General features: G+C 45.1%; 2 protein-coding genes across 2 annotated transcripts in view; both read left to right on the top strand.

The window, feature by feature from the left end:
• Positions 1–1,628, top strand: part of F5 (coagulation factor V) — a 37,048-nt gene extending 35,420 nt beyond the window's left edge. The window contains exon 26 of the mRNA XM_063148296.1: positions 32–1,628. Coding sequence (XP_063004366.1) covers positions 32–220 — 189 coding nt within the window. The 3' untranslated portion in view covers positions 221–1,628. The remainder of the gene's footprint in view (positions 1–31) is intronic.
• A 6,467-nt stretch (positions 1,629–8,095) lies between these two features.
• Positions 8,096–19,677, top strand: SLC19A2 (solute carrier family 19 member 2). Its single transcript, XM_063148295.1, has 6 exons — positions 8,096–8,281; positions 8,406–9,011; positions 12,123–12,345; positions 15,773–15,965; positions 16,841–16,982; positions 17,212–19,677. The coding sequence occupies exons 1-6, from the start codon at positions 8,096–8,098 to the stop codon at positions 17,335–17,337; spliced, it is 1,476 nt and encodes a 491-aa protein (XP_063004365.1). The 3' UTR covers positions 17,338–19,677.
• The last annotated feature ends 2,853 nt before the right edge of the window (positions 19,678–22,530 follow it).

The raw sequence follows: 22,530 nt of genomic DNA, 5'->3' as shown, positions 1-22,530 counted from the left end.
CTTTTTACTAATTGTGTTTGCGTATTTGCAGGTTTTCCTGGGTAATGCAAACAGCAATGAGCACGTCAAGAATTTTTTTAACCCACCCATCCTGTCCAGGTTCATCCGCATTGTTCCAAAAACATGGTACCGTGGGATTGCCCTTCGGGTAGAACTCTATGGCTGTGATTTTGGTGGAGGTCTGGCTGCAAAAAGGACTGATGAGTCTGGGAGCTCTTAACCTGCCAGCAGTCACCATGCAGAACAACCTGTTTGTCTAGAAAACCTTAAAACAGTCACACTTAGTAGTTTGGATATGTGCTTTGTCAAAGGAACATAATGTTTTACCAGCAGGATTGAGAGATTTCTCTGGCATGTGTTTCATTCCTACAAATACACACTTTAGAAAACAGCTTATTTTCTCTGAGAAAATCTCTTTTCAGTTTCTTTTCTCTGGAAGAAATAGTAGTCCCTTCTGATTAGTATTATCACTTCTTCATTATAACCAGTACTCTGTCTTACTTTTTACTTAATTTTAAGTCCTAAACCCCTAGGAATGGAGACTCTGGTCTTGGTCCCGAGCCCTGGCTATCTCCATTTTGAAATGCTTTTGCAGCACAGATGAGGAATAGAAAGCTATAGCAGGTGGATGTTCTCCATACATAAGGCTTAGAGGGAAAACCAGTGATGATCTGGAGATGTGGAGCTGCATTCCAGCAGTACCTTGGTGAGAAATGATTGTAGGGATGGCCTCTCCTCCACATGTCTTTTGCCTGCACTGTGGCAAAGACAGGACATGTCTCAGCATTAAGGTATGTCCAGCCCCTTCTCAGAGAATGTGTGCTAGCATTGTTGGTTTGGTTCTTGCATACCCAGCACACCTAAATGGTGTAGATTTCACAGAATTCATCTTCAGTGCCCTGGAAAGAGAAAAGGGAGTCAGCAGTGCCTTTCCATCCCAGAAACAAGAAGAGAAGTGATTTAACCTGACAGGTGATGGAACAGCAATGGGAGAACCAAAACGAGAATTCAGAACTCCTGATGCTTAGTCCCATATACACTTTCAGACTGTTGGGACAGGGAGCTCCCTTGATGAGGAAAGCTTTGAGAACTGCAGCTGTTCAGTGGCAGTACATCCTGGGGGTGGCAGAGGAGGATTAGATGAAACTGGGTAACAGAAACAGCTTCATCTTCTCTTACCACTTATCAGCATTTTCACTAATGGAAATACTCGTGTGCATAGATTTTACATGGATATTTCCCAGGATAACACATCTGAAAATAGATACACAGTCCATAAACTCATTATTCCAGCAGAATTTTAACAAAGCTTTCGGTAGTGTTCTGGACTTCTATCCTGTAAATTGTTTATTTGCAGCACTTCACTTATCACACTAGGTACCATTCAGCAGGCTGGATTTTTAAAGTAATTTGTCTTTGAACCTTGAATGGTGTTAGCCAGTTTTATTTCAGTAGCTTTTCATTTCTTTCTCATACAGAGCATGCATTTTAAAGAGAAGGTATAGAACAGGAATGAAAAATGTGTAAAAAACTAAACAAATATTTTCTTCTGTTTTTTTCTTTTTTTACTATGTCACAAACTGTTGTAATTTTCCACTGGAGAATAAAGCTGATATTGTTGCATGAAAGGATCAAAATTTTGTTTTGTATATTTGCCTCTACAGTAGTAGTTCTAGTAACAGTGAAAGTATGCAACAGGAAAGTAAAATTTTCAGTGCCAATTAGAATTAATTTCAAATGGTGAAACTGTGAGTAATTCCTCCATCTTTAAAGGTTGGTTTCTTAGTATTTTGTAATTGTACTTAGTTTATTTTTGTTTGACACCACCATGAAATTCTAACACAAGCCATATTCACTAAAAAAAAAAAGTGAACTTTGGAATGAGGTTTTACCTTGGAAGACAGTCGATAAATGCTTGCTAACTTCAGCAGGACCAAGTTTTTATGTGATAACTATGAAATTGTTTTTTAGAAGACAGTGATCTTTAATGTTCTAAATAATAATTAGTTCTTTATATATACATATAAACACACACACGTCTAATTCTGTGTAAAGTTACATAACTGCAAAACTGATTGCAGGAGCATGACTCAGTCCATCTGCATCAATTTTACAAGTTGAAGATTCTGCTTCTGCTTACTAATGAACAGTACTTTTGTTAGCTGGGGTCAGATGTCCTGCTTGCATTTCCTCTCCAGCCCCTTGTCCTTCCCCAGCCTGAGCAGAGAGGTAAAAAGCAAAGGCCTTGACATCGTGCAGACTCTGTTCAGTGCCCCTAAAACACCCCTGTGTTGTGACTGCCCTAGTGATAAATCTAAGCCACAACACCCTTTGGGCAGCTGTGATGGAAATTACCCCATTCCAGTGGTGTTCCAGCCTGCCCAGTAGAGCAGGGATGTCTGGGCCCTGTGCCACCTCAGACGTGAGACCACTGCTTATAACAAAATGTTCCCTTGCACAGCTGCGTGAGATAAGAGCTACAACAAATAGCAAAAGTCCAAACCAGTCACTAATGTGCCAGACTCTTACATACAGTAAGGCAAAAAGTATAAACTGCTGCCAATAACAGCTAGAAATTCCACTTAGCACACTCTGATCTGGGGTGTTATCTCAAAATCCTCTTGTCTCACATGGGACACCAAAAAGGACTGCAGTAGGTTGGCCTCAGCTGGCAGCTAAGTCCTTAGTCAGTCACTTGATGGCTTTCCCCTGGCAGGCTGGCAGACAGGATTGGAAGAGCAAAAGAGAAAAAACTTGCAGGTTGATATTAAGGCAGTTTGATAAGCAAATCAAAGCTGCAGATGCAAGTGAGGCACACTAAGGAATTCATTTGCCACTTCTCATCAACAGGCACGTGTTCAGCTGCTTCTAGGCAAGCATGGCCTCGACACACCTGGCAGTTTCTTGGGAAGACAAAGACCATAAGTCTGAACATTCCCCCACATCCTTCTCCTTTCCCCCTGCCTTTCCTGCTGAGCACAATGTCACACAGTCTGGCATATTATACCCCCTGGTCAGCTGTGTCCTCTCCCAGCCTCTTGTACAGCCCCAGCCTCACCAGTGGGGAAAAGAAAAGGCCTTGATGCTGAGCAAACACTGCCAGTACCAGCTAAAACAACGTGTGTTATCAGTGCTCGTTTGGTCAAAAAACCAAAGCACAGCACTATACAGGCTGCTGTGAAGAAAATTAACTCTATGCTAGCTGAACCACATACACAAAGTATTTTAATTTTATTAAGCAGCCACCTTAGATTGAATTTGCCAAGGCTTTTGAAAATCTATAGTTAAACCAGTCGGTTCTGCAGAGCCTTTTACACACTGTGGAATGAAATTCTGTGTATGTTGAGATTATTTGCAAAATACACAAGGAGAGCAAAAATTCCTGCAGTTTTCTCAGAGACTAAAGATGCACGTGACAGCATAAAGGTTAACAAACAAACTCTAGGACTGAGGGAGAAATGCGGTGCCAAAGTTCAGAGTAATACAGGAAATAATTTCTTCACAAATCTGGATGGATGCCTTCACACTGGCCTTTGATCCAAAGGTCCAAAGTCAACTGCTTTTAGCCTCAAACAGTGTCACAACGTAGTTGCTGCCCTCTAAGGCTCATTTCAGCTTCCAAGAGGCTGCAGGGTGTCCAAAGCTGACCATCTGCAAGTGACAATACCACATGGGTGGCTGTGCTTGAAGCCTTGTGCTTTCCTCACAACCCCCTTTACTAGGTGCAACCAAGTGTTTCCAGTTTCTATCCAGAGGTGGTGGCTGTGCTCCTTCACACAGACACTGAAACTGGTTGTGTCTGCACTTGGATTGGAAAGGACTTGGAAGTATGTGTGAACACAGTTGAGCACCTCTGAAATAGATACTGACAGCAGCACCACAGTAGTTTCTTCAGAGCCTGATGCAGTGCCCACACAGGTTTGTACAGAGTGCCCTGTACAGTCTAAAGATGCAGGCAGTCTCTTGTGGATGGGTACAGACACCTCTGCCTTTTAGAGGAGATGTAACCTCCATTTTTGCCTGTTTTTCTGCTGGTTGTTCTGAATGCAACACATGCACTGCAGGGATCCCTGCACTGAAGCCAGGCCAGCTCACCTTCACCAAGGTGCCCAGGAGTCTGCAGACTGGACAGTTCCTTCCACACAGCTGGCATAGCAAAGCAGGGTGGAGACAAAGCTGCACGGATTAAAGCCAATGCAGATCCTGTTTCTGCATCCACTCAGAAATCTGAACCGTGCATCAGCACAGATACAAAGGTGAATCTGGGCTTTGGGGCTCTTCTTACAATAGAGATGTCCATGAGGGGGCATGGCAAGAGCATGTCTGAGTGAAGGGCCAGGAGAACCCTGCAGAAAAAGCATCAAATGGGAATGCGTTCAGGACTCCAGACAAATAACCAATCTTTTGAGCATCCTCCAGCACTCCCTGAAACGGCCATGAATACTAGTGGGTTGATCAGAATTTTAGGATGGTGCTAAGGGACAAAAGGAGGACTTGTAACTTCACAAGCACTCACACTCATGAGGTGTCTTTCATGACAGGAGGAGATTTTTTTGGCACATACCTGAGAGAGAAAGGCTCTGCCCATGCCCACATATATGCTGTTTATCAATATTACCATGAAGCACCAGAGAAATGAGATGCAGCACTGTCCTATGTGGACCTACTGCTATTTTGTGTGAGTCAGTTATTCCTCTTAATCAGTGCAAAATATTCCTCTTCTCACTGTGTTTATTCATGCTAGCTCTGCATCATAACCAATTTATCCACCTACACTTTCCTATCATTACTGTGCCCCATTCTCCATTTGTTTGTTACACCCAGTGCTTGAATCATGCTTTAATTACAATTTCCTCCAGGTAGGGACTCCATCTTCTTGAATGTTTGAACAGCACTCTCCAAAACAGGCCATGGGATCATTCTCAGGGTTCCTGGGCACATCTGTAACACCATTCCTAATGGGAGCAATACTGTGTTAAGCCCACTGTGACCTACAAACACCAAGCATCACGTAATTCAGACCAACCTATTTGCTTCTTCATTTAATAAAAGTACAGGGTATATTTTTTTAAATGCTTTTTTTACTTTGTAACATCACTATTGTACTCTTTTTGCACTTCCCATGAAATTTTTTCCACTGTTTGTAGCCGACTTGAGTGGCTTTTCCATTTTTTCCTTGTGTAGCTGCCTGCAAATATTTTAAACAATTACATCCATAATGTCCATAATGGAAATGTATAGTGCTGTACAACATGACCCATCTTAGTCCAGGAGTTATTCTGATATCTTGTGGCAAGTAATTCCTCAAATTCAGCCATGAGTGCCTCATCTCTAACAGCTCTCTGTTCAGTCTGCGTTGGACACAATGCAGAGCTTGCTGTGGTGTGCAGGGCAGAAGGGAAGTTCTCTGCCAGAGGCTTTTGATGTAACCTGTCTCCTAATGACTCCTGTATTTTGGAGAGATGGTTGTTTGTCCTTATGCTTCTGCAGGTCTTGAAAGCTTGGATTTTAGACTGGCTTCTGTATCAGCTGTGTTCCAGTGAACTACAATGCTGCCCCCTGCCCCCCCATGCACAGGGGTTTTAAATTGACCCTTTATGGCTGCATAATATTGATGAGTAGCCTGTTGAAAACCCCCAGATTATCAAAGAATCAACTGGGGGCTGGAAGTGAGGAAGACACAGGCCTTCAAAGTGATATTTAGTCTACTGTTCTAACAGATTGCTATAATCTAATCAGCCTGCATTTCAGAAATAATTGAGAGTTTTGTTTTGTTATTGCTAATTCTGTTTCATTCCAACATAGATACCAGTTAATGGAGTCCACTTCCCCAGATCAGTTACAATGGCCAAAATAATAAAAAAAGAAAGTGGTTGCTATTTGTCACATTTCTGTGCCTTTGTTCCTTCCATACTTAAGAAAAGACAAATCTGTTTTATTCTCTCTGTCTGGATAGTTTCTGAAATATTTGTACCATCTTAGTGCTTTCACACACTGAGAAAACATTCTGAACAACAGCTTCACAAGAGTGCAGTTTTTGAAGTTTTTAATTTACAGAAGATTTTCTCTAAACAACTTGGCATGACTTCAGGAGAATTTTTCATGCACATATATTTTATTAATTCCTCCACAATACACTGCAGGCCAGAAGCTGAGAGAAGAAGGAAATAAGTAAGATTAAGGAAAGTGTGAAAAACTCTACTTTTCACAGCTTATGTCTTCCACCTTAGAAAAAAATATTGGAAGTGTTCAGGTTTTTACTATCAAACACTTTTAACCTTTCCTTACTTTTTCTAGTAGAGTGGGGAGATGGAAAAAGAAAATGTGGAGTACGGCTAAGAAAAGAAAAGATGGAAATAAAAATTTTATCTTGTTCCCAAAGGCTGAAAATATTCCATGAAAATAAACCAAGGCAAGTTCTTTTGAGAACAAAACCAAAACCCTGAGAAAACATGGAGCACTTAAGTCAAAAATTTGTTCCAGTTTTTGTGGGAGAAATCTAGTTTGCCTGACTGACTGTGTATTTTTTTTAAGGAAAACGGCTAAACTGATGTAACTGGTTCTAATCCATTGGAAACAGCAGCTGAGCTCCAGTGGCACAGCTCTAAGGACTGCTGGTTTGGAAAAGATCTGTGAGCAGTGTGGAAGCTGTGGGAACTGCTGCCTCTGGGCAGGGCACACCAAGAACTCCAAGGTTTTGTTCTCTCCTCCTGCCCCTGCTCGGCACCAAGCAGCAGTCAGAGCGTGCACACCACCCTGCTATCAGCCCATATTCCTTTATTGCCTGCTCCTGGGCCACAGGCCAGCGGGACAGAGGCACTGCTGGGAGGGAGGGAACCCTCTTTATCAGTTGTTGTTTCGGCTCATTTCACTCTAACCGTGCTCTTTGAAAAGATCAGCCATTCCTTGCCTGTGGCTGAAATGGATGCCAATATTAGCAGGAACTGATTCTTTCTATATAGGGTTTTGCTTCAAGCTAAAAGGTAGTGAAATAGCAATATATTTTTTTTCCTAATAAATCTTACAGGATTTCTACAGAAGAGAACATGGAGACAAATAGAAAGGAAATTTTGCTAAACCCAGAAGCTAGAAGCATCAAACCCATCCAGACCAAAATATTTAATAATACAGACAGCTGAGTAATCTTACAGCTCAAATCCTCTTTGTAGCTATGTTTACTAAGGCATGATTATGGTGATTACACTAATAAAATATTAATAAATACATAATAGTAATAGATGGTAGTAAAATTCTGCACTACAAGAAATCTGTTCTGGGGCTGAGAACTTGTTCTTTCCCACCCAATTGTATATTCAGATGCCTAGGAGGCAGGATATGCAATTGCACAGGTGGGAGGCTTGACCCCTGGTGTGAATTCTCTCTGGCATCAGCCAGTTTGAAGAACAAACTGTAGGTATAAAACAGGAACCCTAGGAGGGGTAGCAATGTCGTGGAGATCAAGGGAGTGGAGCAAAGGGAAAGGCAAATCAGATAGAAAGGAAGAGATTGAACAGAAAAACAGCAAATAGTTCAGAGGATTGGCAAAGCTATAGGAACAGTATTACGGTGCAAAACTTTAGATAATTACTTCGAATGCAATAGTTTTATTTCTTCTAGTTGAACAACAAGGTGCTGCTTTATTAAACTACAGAAGCGATTCAAGCTCTTATCTCGCGAAAGGGAAGAAGGCGGCAGCAGTCAGCGGCCGGACGCTCCCGGGCCTGGAAAGCCGGAGGAAAGCCGGAGCAGGGCCGGCCCAGGCAGCCCTGGGAGGTCTCTCGGCGGGAGCAGCTCCCACAGCCGGCTCGCACCGGCCCCGGAGGAGCGCGGGCAGCCGCAGCTCTGCGGGCGAGCGGCCCGCATGACCCGGCCCTGCCCCGCCCCGCCCCTTCCGCGCGCGGCTTCTGGCCCCGCCCGCGGGGCAGACTGCCCAATCCGAGCGCGGTGTGTGGCCCCGCCCCCCATACGCTGGCCAATCAGCGCGGGGCGCAGCGCCGCCGGCCGGAGCCGGAGCCTCGTCTCGGGAGGTGACCGGGACGCGCCCGCCGCCGGCGCCTCCGGCCCCGGGAGCGCCCCCGGCCCGGCCCGGCCCGGCATGGAGGACTCGCACGGGGGGCGGCCGGCGCGGCGCTCCGCCCGGGCTACCAGCGGCAACGCCTGCTCCTGGGCACTGCCCACAGTGCTGCTCTGCGCCTACGGCTTCTTCTGCAGCGTGCGGCCGTCGGAGCCCTTCCTCACCCGGTACCTCCTGGGGCCGCACAAGAACCTCTCCGAGACCGAGGTACGGTGTCCCCGGGGGGCTTCCTCCCCACCGCGGGCTGTGTGTCTGTCTGTGTGCTGTGTGTCCGTGCTTTGTTCGCAGTACGGGAGTGCTGGCGGTTACCGCCGTCTTTTCCCTCCCGCAGGTGTTCAACGAGATTTACCCGGTGTGGACTTACTCCTACCTGGCGCTGCTCTTCCCCGTGTTCCTGGCCACGGACTATCTGCGGTACAAGCCTGTGGTCCTGCTGCAGGGCCTGAGCCTCATCGTCACTTGGTTCATGCTGCTGTACGCCCAGCGGCTGTGGGCCTTCCAGCTCCTTGAGTTCTTCTACGGGATGGGGACTGCCACCGACATCGCCTATTACTCCTACATCTACAGTGTCGTCGATATCAACCTGTACCAGCAGGTCACCAGCTACTGCCGAAGTGCCACCCTGGTGGGCTACACAGTGGGCTCGGTGTCTGGGCAGGTCCTTGTGTCCGTGGCGGGATGGTCCCTCTTCAGCTTGAACGTTGTCTCCTTAACTAGCATATCCATTGCCTTTGCCACGGCGTGGTTCCTGCCCATGCCGCAGAAAAGCCTTTTCTTTCACCACTTCTCAAGTCAGCAGCTTAGTTTTGAAATGAAGGTCATGGACTGTAAAAATGGAGCTGCTGTCCAAGATCATCCCGACGTGCAGAGGGTACCTGGCTGGGAGGATGAGACAAAAGTTCCCTTAAATGGGGAGGGTCATCCAGCAGAGAAGCAGGTGAGTTGTGCTCTGAGTTTACAGGAGTAGAAGATGCCATACTGACGTGGTTGTCACACATGCATATATATGTATGTAGCAGTAGAGATGTAATATCTCTTATACATATCTCATAACAGCAAAAAAATATTCCTTTACATATTCCTCTTCCTTACTTAGGGCACGGGGAGAATTATTACTGGCATCCTTTTGCTGTTTGAGCATAGTAGGCTGCTCCTTAGTTTTTCTGAAACTGCTCTTCATGTGTCACCATGGCTGCAGTTTGAATGCTCTGGGCATCAGATTTCCATCCAATGGTACAAAGCAAGGGACATCCCTGGGACACTAAACATTGAACATATGTCCAAACTCTGTATGTGCTTCTGGATGCACCCAGTGACTTGCAGAAAAGGGGCAGTTCTTCGTGTACTCGGATTTTGGCATTGTTACTCCAACTGTTGTGTGAGTTGTGCTGCAATATGCTGTGTAATAATTGGGGTTTACCATATGATCCTGGAAGGAAGCTGCTCTAGGAAGGAAACTGTAGTAATTCTTGGAGGCACTTGGAAGCAGACATTGATTAGTAATACAAGGGCAGAATGTGAGAAATTGCAGGAAGCACATCTGCATGATATCTGCTTAATACAGCCTCTGAGAATGCCAAGGCAGTGCCCTGACTTGTGGCTTTTGTGGGCTGCGTAACTTGGCAAAGTCATTTGTACAAAACAAGTGCAGGGACTCTTGCTTGGTGGAGAGATGTGCTGGTTCCCACCATGGGTGAGCAGCCTCCAGTTTTGGGGCCCAGTGTGAGTGTGTGGTTTGCCTGCTGGGCAGGTCCCTGCTCACCTCATTGCTCCAGGAAATGCAAATATGTGAAGATTCCTGGCAGGGGGATTCGAGGCCCTGGGGAGAGTCAGCCTTGCTCCTCAGACAGAAGGAGGCTGTACTGGTTCTGAGGACAAGCCAGAAGGTAAGCACAGCTGCTGGATTAGTCAGCAGTGGGTATTTCTTAGCAAGTAAGCCACAGTTAGCTGGTTTGGGGGAGGCAGCATCCAGAGCTGCTTTCTGCTTCTCCAGCTACATCTGGGAATTAAAGGTATTAACATTCCAGGGACTTAATCCTACCCCATCCAGCACGATCATGTGTGACCAAGGATATTTTTACCCGAGTTATGCTTGCATGTTGAAGGGTATTTGTTAAGACAAATTCTGTGCCATAAACATATAACTTATCCATCCCTTTTGTTTACCTTACTCCTCTCCTGAGAGAGTATGTGTAGTACCAAAGTAGTGGGGAAAAGTTTAGAAAAGGAGAGAGTACACCTGCCTAACTCCCCTGAGGTCCCTTACACCAGGTGCTGAAAGCTGAGAAGCATTGGAATGTGATGATTGTCCTTCTTCCTGAGGTAACAGCAACCATATTTCACAAACATGGATGGCTGAAGGAATGATTGTACTGGAGAGGCACTGCCAGAGCAGGGCAGGTGTGCCTTTCTGCCTTACCAGACACTCGCTCGGGGCTGAGCAGCCAAATCAGTTTTTGGGCTGTGTGTGACCGTTCCCTTCTCTTGTTTTCCTGTGTCTCATCTTGTGCTTTGTGTGAAATCGTCGGTGTGGGAGTTACGTGTAAGGTCACATTGCCACAAGCTCACTTCTTCCCAAGTTACTCTGCTGTGTTTTGGAGGAATGGTATCCATATGCAGAGCAAGAGTTACACCACTGGCAAGGCACCGGTGGGACTGTGTGGTGTTTAATAAAGATGCTTAGAAATCGGTGACACTTGAAGGGGTGGAAGAAAGGAAGTTCAGGACAGGTTTCAGGCTGTGGTCTTTTGGAGTTTTAGTAGAAACCTTTTGAAATGAGTTTTATTGCTCATGGGAAATAGTATTTCCCAGGAACACACTGCATGATTCCCCCAGGGAAAGGGCATAATGCCAAGAGCTCAAAGTTGCTGCTGCTCTCTGGAAACCACTCTGAAACTGGGCATGTGACAGCACAATGTGCAATAGCTCAGTCCTGTGACAATGCTGTGTGTTTCCCTGCAGGGAATCCAAGTTCACAGGGACCTGAGGTGCTGTGTGGGCCTCGGGGCTCTGCCCAGTCTCACATTAAGTAACTGCTCCTCCTACTCAGACCAGAAGGGTCTTGCCCTATAGAGTCTACACTGTCTGTTCATGTGTGTGTGTGTGCAATGAGTGTAACCAGGAACTTTTGTCTACAAAGACATGCTCTTTTCCTCTGCTACTGTTGACATAAAGTGATAAAGAACTGTAATTTTATGTAAAAAGCAACTGTAATAGTCTGTATGTAAAAAGATAGTAAGAACTGTAATATCTGTATGTAAAAAGCAATTTTGATTACTGTCATCCCCTGTTGCTAGAATTGATCTATTTTCAGTTATTTTTAAGGGTCTGCCCCCTTGCATGCTCTTGCTAGAAAGATTCAGAGTGGAAAGCTTTATTTTTTATCTCCTGCCATTTGTCAGGGCACTTGTATGTGCAGGACCTGCCATTTGCAACAGCAGTGTCTGGTGGAAGTAGCTTCTCTTTCCCTTAGATCCCCAGGTGACATCTCTCACCTTCTTGAAGCCCTGGTGAGCTTTAACAGGGGCAGAGTGTGTGGTAATGAGCTTGCTTCTATGAGTATTGATAAACTCACAATGCCTGTTGGGGACAGATGTAGTTCCCTGTGCTACAAAATGTGGTTGAATTTGAATCAGGAGTTAAAAGTGTCAGTGATACTTTTTGCCTTTATGATGTAAATGGCTGGCTTCCCATCCTGTCTTGTCAAAGTGGATATTGTGTCCTGTTCTCTGGTGTTTCTTCTGTGGTACCCTTCAGTTGCTCACATAACACATGGCAGTCCCTGCTGTCTGCCAGGGAGAGCCAGAGGTGAGGAGGTGCTTGGGACTGAACCCTTCCCCTGCATGTAAGGGTACGGCCCTGTTTGGCACAGAGATTGTGGGATGAGAAAGCTATTTATGCATTACTGTGTAGGGGTTTGTATCCTAGAGTGGCATTGTCACTCACCAGTGATCAGACCACCTGAAAGGGGCAATTTTGTGGAGTAGTGTGAAGTGTTCATAAACAAACACTTAACATTTCTCTCCCCTTCCTTCTCCAATCTATGCAGAAGCAGAAAGTAGACATCGCAAAGGTGCTCAAAGACCTGTGGCAGGACTTCGTGCAGTGCTACTCCTCCAGGACCATGCTCTGCTGGTCTGTGTGGTGGGCACTATCCACCTGTGGCTACTTTCAGGTCATCAACTACGCTCAGGGCCTGTGGGAGATGGTGCTGCCTTCTCACAACGCGGACATCTACAATGGTGCTGTGGAGGCGGCCTCGACACTCCTAGGTAAGCTTCCTGCTTAGCTCCGGCTCTGCTGTGAGTAATGTCTTGTTTCCCTCAAGGTCACTAGAGCGTGATTTGGAAGTGCCATGCATTCCCCCAAGCATGCAAGGAGAGGTAAACCCTGGCATTTGGGGTGAGCCTTCCCTGACATGCACGGGTAAGGTGCTCTGTGAGTTAGTCATGGAAGCAGCCCTGATTCTTGTAATCCAGTACGTAGGTGTTTAGAGGAACCTCCCAAGGCAATCATCATTCTGAAATACTTGGCACAAGGCTCCAGGCGTGTGGCTGACTGTCTGCTCTTGACTGTCACCATGACAATGAGGGTATGTTTGTTTTAGCCATCCAGAGTCAGACATGGGGTCCTGTGCGTTTGGTTTTTCTCCAGGAGCCTGTGAAGGTTTACTGTATGCACCCAGCATGCAGTGAGCCATGGTTAGTCATTTCAGCCCTGTTAGGAGCAGAAGCTATTAAGATGAAAGAAGTTGGTTGACTTGAAAGGGACAGGTAGGTCAGTGAACACAAGCATTTGTTTATGAAGTTGTTTAATACTGTTTCATTACCAGAGCTAAGACAATGCTATTTTAAAAAAACTAACATACCCTTGCAGAGGTTTTCTAGATGTTGCTGCAGCACATCCCTTTTCTTTGATGGAGTCATTGTTCCATCATCTGCTGTGGGCATCACCTGCTTGGGGGCAAAAGAAACCAAGGTACACAAATTATTAGTGCTTCCTTGGGTGTGCTCAGCCCCTTCTTGAAGTTCAGTAGGAAGCTGTGGCTGGTTTATAGTTCTAGAAGCTGGTCCACAACCCATTGTTAGTCGGGTTTGAAACTGTTGGCAACTTGATGACTTTGTCTGTTCAGTCCTTGGTGTACTAAATCTGCCCTTAAATACCTTGCTGTCATACACTGCTTCTCCACTATAGCATGAGCCTATGGCTCTTTCTCCTTGTTTGGATTGGCTTCCTCTACCATCCTACCTTTGTCCCAGTAGAAGAATAATTGGTATCAAGGAAAAGAAGACCCATAATGTGGCCTAATAGCAGCACAATTTAAAAATAAAAAAAGGGAGGGAAGGGTATTCTTCAAACCTTATAATGAACATCTTTGATAACAAGGTGCCTTTTAAAAAAGCCTGTGAACAATGGACCTAAACTCATAAGACTGAAGTTTTTAGTTTCCCATTTTGGTTTTTTTTCCCCTCAAGTATCATTTTTATAAATAGTTGAATCATTTTGGGTGATGTTTTCAGGTAAGTTAGCCTGAACTGCTCAAATGATAGAATCCTTCCAGTTGATAGAGATTAATTGCTTGAAAAAAAGCAAAGTTTAATGAATTTATGGTCACAACTAAAAGCTTGAAGTGTGTGACAGGATTGGAAGTCCTAACACCCATTAAGAATGAGCATACAGTGACCTGACTTCCTAGGCACTAGTGCAAATGCTCTAATTTCTGATTTCCAGTTTGAATTTATTAATGAGCTGTTTCTTTATCTCTGATGTCATGCCAGGGTTGTATTTTAGCACAAAATCTTTGCTCTGGGCCAGACAAACCAGGTTTTTCTCGCTGTTCTTTGGTAAAGTTAAGATCTTTGTTCTCTTCCTTAATTCTACAAGAACACAATGTGCCCATCTTTGCACCAAACCTGGCTTGAGTTTCATTCCTTTTGAAGGTGGATAATCTGAATTGCACTCAACTTAATTCAGTGAGGCATCAGACTTACAGAAGAACATGCTGTTTACTCTTCCCCCTGTATTAGAAATCTCTCCTGCTGTGTCCTAGATCTGATTTGCCATTTTCATTGCTCTTAGTCATTCTGTGCTTAGTTAGGAGCAACGTTTGGCAAGCTTTTCATAAGGTGCTGTTGCAGTCCGTGCCCTGCAGAGGGGTTTAAGTTGACATGGTGACTCACGTAGCTGTCGGCTCCCTGTCCTGGGAAAGAAAATTAGGATTCCTTCTAGGGAGATCAGCTGACTGTTAGATTGCATCCCTGCACCTTCTTTGGAGTGTGGAATCCTTTATCAGGTTGGGTTGTGAAACCACTGATCAGCTGAATGTGTCTCATTGAAGGACACAGGCTGAATGTCTTAATTTGGCGTCAGGCTGATACGACCTTGGCGCATAAGGAAAATACAGTTTTGTGAATTGCCATGAGATCCTCATGTCTATTCTCAAATATCAGAATTGCTGAGACAGTAGGAAGAATGCTCTAGGACTGAGCTTCTTTTTGCATTTCAGAGTTTTGCTACTGGAGGACCCAGACTTCCAAAGAACAAGATGTTAGTCCGACTTTAGTGGGAAAATACATCCTTTCCCTTGGCATAGTGCCGTTCTTCACCAGTCTGCAAGATTGATGTATGGTCTGACAGGATTGTAGTCTTGTGCAAACTGGTGGTGCATAAGGAATCTTGGTGTGCTTGAAGGTTTTCTAAGACAGCATGCCATCTAAGGGATACAAAGAGCTTAGATAGTGCACTGTAGCACTTTTGTGCAGGGGTCTACTGCTGAACACAATCCTGTTTTTCAGAAATGTCCTGTAAACCTCCCTTTCTCAGTATGCTGTTTGTCTGGTTTGCTGTGTACCGCCATTATGCTGTTGGTTGCTGTTTGGCTTATTTGCAGAACAAGGCCTACTTGGAATGGGAATTTTCTATTAATGTAATATGTATTTAGACTTCTCAGTAGTTGCAGCTATGATAGTGCATGAAACACACTTTGTCTGCTCATTGAATTGCACGAAATACCACATACTTTCCCATCCTCTGATTTGTCTTTTATCCCCATCCCCTCTTCACAAAATCCAGCCAGAGTTACCAACCTGGGTTGTAAAGGATTGTTCTTGCACAATCAATAGTGCATGATTATAACCTGTGACTAGGCTGCATTCCAGAAGATGTGGATTTGGACTCCTCAGTCTTAATCTCACAGCCCAGTGTGGAGATGACAGTAAATGTAGGTTTTTCTGCTTCCTGGGAGAGAGCTCTAACAGCTGTGCATTAAAGTGAGTCGTGCCTTTCTCCCTCCTACCCTCTGTTAAAGCACCAGTAAATAATTTGGTGAGCGCTTTTGAGAATCAGGGTTTGGATTTCTCAACAGAAATTACCCAATTATTGACAGCAGTGCCACAGTCAGGCACAGAGGAGTGAGTGGCAGTGATCTGAGGCCTGGGGCTGTCATGCTTCTGGAGCCAGAGAGGAGGCTTTAGAGGCAGTCAGCATTGACCTATGTATTTTTTTCCTGTTTCTGTAAGAGTAAATGGGAGTTTACAGCAGTGTTCTAGGTGAGGGAGGGGTCAGGAAGGAGAGCTGCTGAGGTGTTCCTACTTGTGCCCTCCACTTCATTTGTGTTAGGGGCTATAGAGCTCCTAGCGCACCAGCTCCAGATTGCTCCAACTGTAATTACTAAGATTTATGCTTTCTTTCCCCTCACAGGAGCAGTTGCAGTCGTTGTTGTGGGTCACATAAAAACATCCTGGGCAGTGTGGGGTGAAGTGGCACTTGCCCTGTTCTCTCTTCTTATTGCTGCTGCTGTGTATGTCATGGACACTGTTCATAACATCTGGGTGTGCTATGCATCCTATGTCATCTTCAGAATTATCTACATGATGCTAATCACAATAGCAACGTGAGTATCTCTGTAACCTGAACTGCTCTCAAGGTTACAGCTGGTATGAAAGTGGTGCCTTTCCTGTGGAACAAGAGTCTGTTGCAAGGGTTTGTGTTGTGATTCAGGTTGGAAACTGAGGCATGGAGATATATTTGGCTGGCAGTGTGCCCAAGCTTAAAAATCTTGTGACACTGAAGTGAATACTTCTAAATATTAGATAGTGCTGATTGCTAGGGGGATGTTTTTCATAAATGTGTCTGGGGTGAAGTGTTAACAAATGAGCAAAGGACAATGCTTTGCCTGGATTGAAGCATCAGCTTCCCCTAACCTGTAGGAAAACTACTTCGATATTATTTGTCACTTTGGGGAGGAAAGCTTAGCTGGTTTTGAACCACCAAATCGCTTCAAGACAGCTCAAGCACAAGGAGAGGGGTGATGCTGAAACTGGCAACTGCAAAGGGAGTTCTAGTTAGAAGGATGCAAAAGGTTATGGACCACACAGCAACAGACTGAAGCTTTGAGATTCAGCCAGCTGCTCTCTGCGGTCAGAGTGTGTTGCGTCTTCTCCACGTGACCAGACCCTTTACATCAGACAGCTGGGCTGCTTCAGTGACACTGAAACCCACACAGCTCCCTTAGTGGTGTGTTGGGTTGTTTGTTTGCTTTTAAAAAAAGGGGTTGTATGTGTCTATGGGTCTCTTCTAGCTATTTAGTCCATTGTGATCCTATTTAGAAAAGGACACTATCTGTGCAAGGTAATTTAGCTGTGGAAAATATGAAACCAATCAATGTAACTCCTCAAGTTGCAAAGTTGTACTGTTCAGAAACGTTCCTGCCATTTATGCATTCCTCTACTTTTTCCCTTATGTTTCTGGTCATCTCTTTCTTTCCAGGTTCCAGATTGCTACAAATCTCAGTGTGGAGCGGTATGCCCTGGTGTTTGGGGTCAATACTTTCATTGCCTTAGGCCTTCAGACTCTGCTCACTGTGATTGTTGTGGATGCCAGTGGGCTTGGCTTGGACATCTTCACCCAGGTATGATAGATGTTCTTAACTGTATTGATGGGAGGTAGGGAAGGGAGGAAGATAAACCAAGCTGTAAAGCTTGTCAGCTACCTGTTTCTGGGTCAAGGATTTGACAGAGAAATAACCACTGAATCCTGATATTTTAGAATGGAAGGGAACTCATTTATTTTATTAACATTCCTATGAATCTGGAAACTGCTTGGTTTAACCACTTCTTTTTATTTTCTTTTCTCTGCAGTTCATGATTTATGCCTCTTACTTTGCGGTCATCTCACTGGTGTTCTTGGTCAGTGGCATCTGCAGTATTGTAGAATCTTGCAGAAGACAAGAGCAGGTGCAAAGCAGATCTCCTGAAAGCCAGTAGTGCACTAAGCGAAGACTCTTGGTGACTACATATGAAGATATAGGTCTGTTTTTAATCTCTGCCTTTTCTTCCCAAGGCAATCACCTTAATGGTATATGATCCATATTTATACTATATTAGTAGCACATTTTAGAAGGTAAATATATTAGCTCTTACGTAAGTAAGAACAAATATCTTCTTTCTAAAATGCCTTTTGTTCTTCTGTTGCATGTATGGGATGTGCAGCAAAGAACAGTAAGTTTTCTCAAAGAATGAGAACCTTGGGAGGTTTTAGTCTAACACTGTCCATCTGCAGACAGTTTTGTGATTGTCTGGTCAACTGCTGCTCTCTGTCATGAGGTGCTGCTACAGGGCAGAAATGAGGGCATGCTAACAGACCTCTCTGTGGAGAGCCCCAGACCTGGGATAGGAGGTGGCCTGAGGACTGTGCTCTGGCAGTGTGGCTCTCACTAAAGCTGCCCTGTGATGCTGGATGCTCTGTTTTAAGGACTGGTACACTTACATTTCTGCACGCACACATGCTTCCTAGAGGAGCTTGTACTGTTTTTCTGTTCCTGTCTATCATCCCTGCTGCCAGAGGTTTACCTTAGCTGATCATGGTTCTTCCCCAAAAACGTGTGTCCTGGGGCAATTTGTGGCACTGGTGGATGGGCTATTAGCGGCACTACTTGTTCCACAAAGGCCTGCACCCAGGAAGGACTGTAACTAGAGGGAAGCTTAGAGGGAGTTGAACTGGGCAAAATGCTAATCCCCGGGACCCTTGGATAACTTTGCCTTTGTCCCTTAGGGCTGCAGGTTCCTGTGATTACAGGAGTCATTGCCTCACAACCCACAGGCTGGACTGTTTCAGGGATGGTGTATGTTAGCATACACTGAGAAGGAAGGTAACTCACAGGATTTTAAGTTATTCTTTGTGCCCTTAGAGAATTGTGGCTGTGGTGATTAAATTGACACCTTCAATTATGGTAGTTAGCAGAATGACTGCCTGAGGCTTTGGAAAATGACGATTTATGGTCTGTCATTTTTCCACTGTTATTTTAAAATGCCTTTATGCTTCTGGTGGGTCTCTGTCCACTAGTTCTACCTCTTCTTTCCACATGAGCAGAACAATGAATGTTTAGAGTGGGCAATTCTTTTTCTTGTCCAGTTTAAGCAATTTGGGACTCGCCTCATATCGGTTTTTTAAAATAATTTATTTTTTCCAAATTGCTTCAACACTGAAGAGGAGTTGCAGAGAGTTGTCCTGGGCTTGGGCACCTGGGTACTCAGGCAGCGTGACCAGAACAGCAACAAATGCCTATGGAGTGTGCTTGTTTCTGTGCAGGTAGTGGTGAGTTTAAGTGTACAGGAGAGCTGGCAAGGGAGAAAGTGCAATGCAGCCTTTCCCTCCATGCCTTCTTTGTGTGTTCATTAGAGCTCCTTTCTTCTTTCAGCTGAAGAAGCAGCTTTGGTTCATCACCTGCTTTTAGTGCCAAGGAGATTTTACAGTATTGGGGTTGGGAAGGTGTTTTCCCCCTGGCTGGGACACTTCCCATCACTTTCTGTGAGCCTCAGCCTTTACTACACAAGGTACATGATTAATGTGTTTGGCATGTGCTGCCTGGGATCCAGGGAGCCCTTCCAGGCCAGCTGCTCAGGGGAGCCCACTCCCCAAAAACTTTTCTTTTTGCACGCTGCCTCTTGAAACAGCCCCCTAAAGAGGGGCTCAGCTGCACTGGCATTTACACATGTGAACTTAACTGCCTTATCCTGAAATGGAAACTTGAAGCCACCCATGTAAATATTTCTTTCTCTGAGTTTTTTTGTTTTAAAAAAAATGAAATCTAAAGCCATGAAGTGCTAGCTGATGAGCTGTCCTGGCATGGGATAGTGTGTCCTTTGAGTTCCTTGGTCTGATGGCAGTTGGAACAAAGCAAGGGGAATGGGTACACAGCACTCCTATCAAGTGACCAAAAGGAGCAGCTCAATTTTAATCATACTTTTCCTACAGAGGTCAAATCTTTGATGGGGAACAGCGCAGTTGTTTTAAAAGCAAGTCACAAATGAACTAATGACTTACAGCAATATCAATGATTTTTGTACCAAAGTAATGAAACTGTGGTAACTACAATAGAAAGGGTTATGCTGTGTATGTCCACAGGCCCACAAGGTGTGGAAGCCACACCTGGATGTCATTCAGGTTCTGAGCTCTGCTGTTGCTTTGGTGATGAGGTGACTGTAGAACCTGATTGGAGCTGTATGCAGAGTTAACAGTGATGCCTAGGAAAACCTGTAACCATGTGGATGTTGTTGGTTTCTAATTAAACAGCTATTTTTGTTAAATAAAAATACTCTGAGCTATCCTGTGTGGAAGATGGTTTTTTTCCTATTTTGATTCCCTGCTGATCATTGCACTGCTGCTGCAGGTTATTCTGAGCATCTTTGTAATAAAGAGAAAAACAATCTAAAACAAAACATACAAAAAGAAGCAACGCTTCAAGAAGCTGATAATTGATGGCTGGCTTGTGTAGGTTTGCATAACTCTGTGCAAGTGTCTTGTTTTGGGGATTCTTAATGCTGAGCAGTCCATAAGCACCACTCTAATTCCAGTGCAGACTGGTCTGCAGACGAAGATCATCACTCATCAATGCAGGGTAGCCCTGGTCAGGACGCTCCAGTCTAACTGGGGGTGACAGTACAGGAAAGCAGGTGTAGGGTTTTCATGCAGGAGTGTTGGACTCATATAAGCCCAGAGATCCACGGATACTGCACAGGAGGACCTTTCTACTTACATGGACCTAATTGCAAAGTTGAGGCCTTAAAGGAGAAATGCTGTAAGCTCCCCATCCTGGCACACCCTGCCTTGGATGTGGCTTGTACCTCATAGTACAGGGTGGAGGGGTACAGTGGTTTGTGTAGGTAAGTAGCCCAACAAGCCCTGTGCACAACACCAAAACCAAAAAAGCGGTGTTCTGGGGAGGAGAGGGGGAGGGGAGGCTTTCTTAGACATGCTTCCTTCAAAGCTTTATTACTGAAGGATAAGACTGTTGGCATGTCAGGTCTGTTCTGAATTTCATTCATCTGCCTTCCTGGGTGAATACAGGAGTCAGCTGTGTGGGGATGAGTTTCTTGACAGAGTTGGGGATTAAAATATCTGCTTGCATATGTCAAGAATATAAGTAGTAGGTTATCCAGGTATAGCATTATGCTTAAGGTGGGTTCAAGTGTTTCTCATTGGTGCTGGTGAAAGGCTGCTCTCTCCTGCAAGTGAAGCAAGTCCACGTGAACTGTGGCAATCCTTGCTCCTCCCATCACATCCTGCCACATCGTGGAAGCTGAGAGAGCTGAAAGGGGCACACAGCTGCTGTGAAGGAGCAGAATTTCTGCGCTGGAGACAGAGCATGCAGTGCCGTTCGGTGAAGATGAGATAAACACTACACGCGGCTGTCTGCCCGGGGTGTTGGGGCTGTTTCTTTGTTCCAGTTTATGTTTGGGGCTGCTGGAGGTGAGTGTTTCAACTGAATCTCTGTCCTGCACTGGGCTTGCTGTGATGCTGGTAGGATGAGGTGTAGTTCCTGGGATCACTGCTACAGTGAGGGACTGGGTGCTGGGCTTGTTCCGCCCTAAAAGGCAGGAATAGTAAGAGCTGCCAGAGGCTGCTGTTTCAGGAGCAGCACCCAATGCTGTCCCCCTGGGCTAGCAGTGTCTGTGAGAGCCTGCCAAGGCAAGGCAGGGTTGCACTCAACCCCTGAAGTGGCTGTGTGCATGTGTGACACAGTCTGCTGCTCTGGCAGTGCTCTCAGAGAAAGGGAAGGGCTCTGTGTGGAAGCGGTTGTGTTTTCTTCTCTATTGGTGTGATCGTAGCCAAGCACTGGGAAGGAAAGAGGGACTTTGACTATGGAAGGGGCAGGAGACTGGATGCTTTGAACCCTGCTCCCAGTGGATTTTGACAGTGTCAATTGACAGTGTTTCCTACACTACATAAAAAAGGTGTTAAAGTGCTTGCTTAATGCTCCTCTGGAGATGTTATGCAGCTTTTCTCTGTGAAACACACTCACTGTCCATGAATCTGCTGCCTGATCATAGTGTCTGGTGCATTAGTGACAAGGAAAACAGCAGCCAGTATGCCAGGATCTGTCCTTGAAGCCCTGCACTGCTTTGCTGCTGATTTCGTTGCATTTTTCATAACCATGCTCTGCAGCTTCCTCACACATGGGAACATCTGAAAACCAACATTTAAGACGTGGGTTAATGACTGCATAGATCAATTTTGATTGACCTTAAATCATTAAGTTAATATTAACAAATATCACAACTTGGCATCCCAACAATAGGGTCTAATCCTTGTCTTAATTATGCTGATTTGTAATTAGTCGCATAAAGCATCTCTTGTGAATTAAAAGGATAGAACTGGCTTTTAAGATGAAGGATAAGTCTTACAATAAAAGCAGAGCAGAAAGCCTTGGTATTGTACCCTGTTCTCTGTATTTTAGACTGCTATGAACTTGTCAAAATGAAATGTGGAAAGTCAGAAATTCAGCTTATTGCCTTCAAGGATGGGATAACTGCATGCCCTGGGTGAGGTCACTGGTTGAAGTTTTGCCAGGTACAACAGGAACCATTGCCAAGCAGCTAACAGCATTATCTCTGCTAAGTGTAAGGGATCCCTTCCAGCCCACTAGAACCAGTGTCAAAACCTGGTTTTCTTTTTCACGGTATGGTGTAAAATGAGCAGAAGCCCTGGTGTCACGGAGTCCTGCCTCCTCCTATTTCATGTGGCCTATGATGACAGACATCTTCAGAGAACTTGTGAACTCCACCTTGAAGGGGTTCAGCTTTTCTGTCCCATATGACTTTGAGTGAAAGGGGGACCGTACTTGAGTTACTCTGAGAGTTATCAAAGCTCTAGCTTCATGGCTGTTTTTCTGCCTGTATTTTCTTTCACTAGCATTAACCCTTTAGTACACGGGAGGTGCTGCCCTCTGCGGTGTGTGGCCATGACAGTGTAATCGGCACCACCTCAGTGCTGCCAGTGAGGCGAACACCCTCCCTCTCTCTCTCCATCTTTCCTCCCAGAGGGGTCTATGCTACTGCAGCCCCAGCTGGTAGGAAGGCTGAGGAGGGTCATTCCCCAAAATTCAGTGCTGGGAAGCCTCTTGTGATGCTGAATGAACTTTATCACTGTGAACAGCTGCTGACAGCTGCTTGCCTCTG

Source organism: Melospiza melodia, chromosome 2, assembly GCF_035770615.1.
Source record: "Melospiza melodia melodia isolate bMelMel2 chromosome 2, bMelMel2.pri, whole genome shotgun sequence".
NCBI classification, from domain to species: Eukaryota; Metazoa; Chordata; class Aves; order Passeriformes; family Passerellidae; genus Melospiza; species Melospiza melodia.
This window is presented reverse-complemented; position numbering and strand designations above follow the sequence as displayed.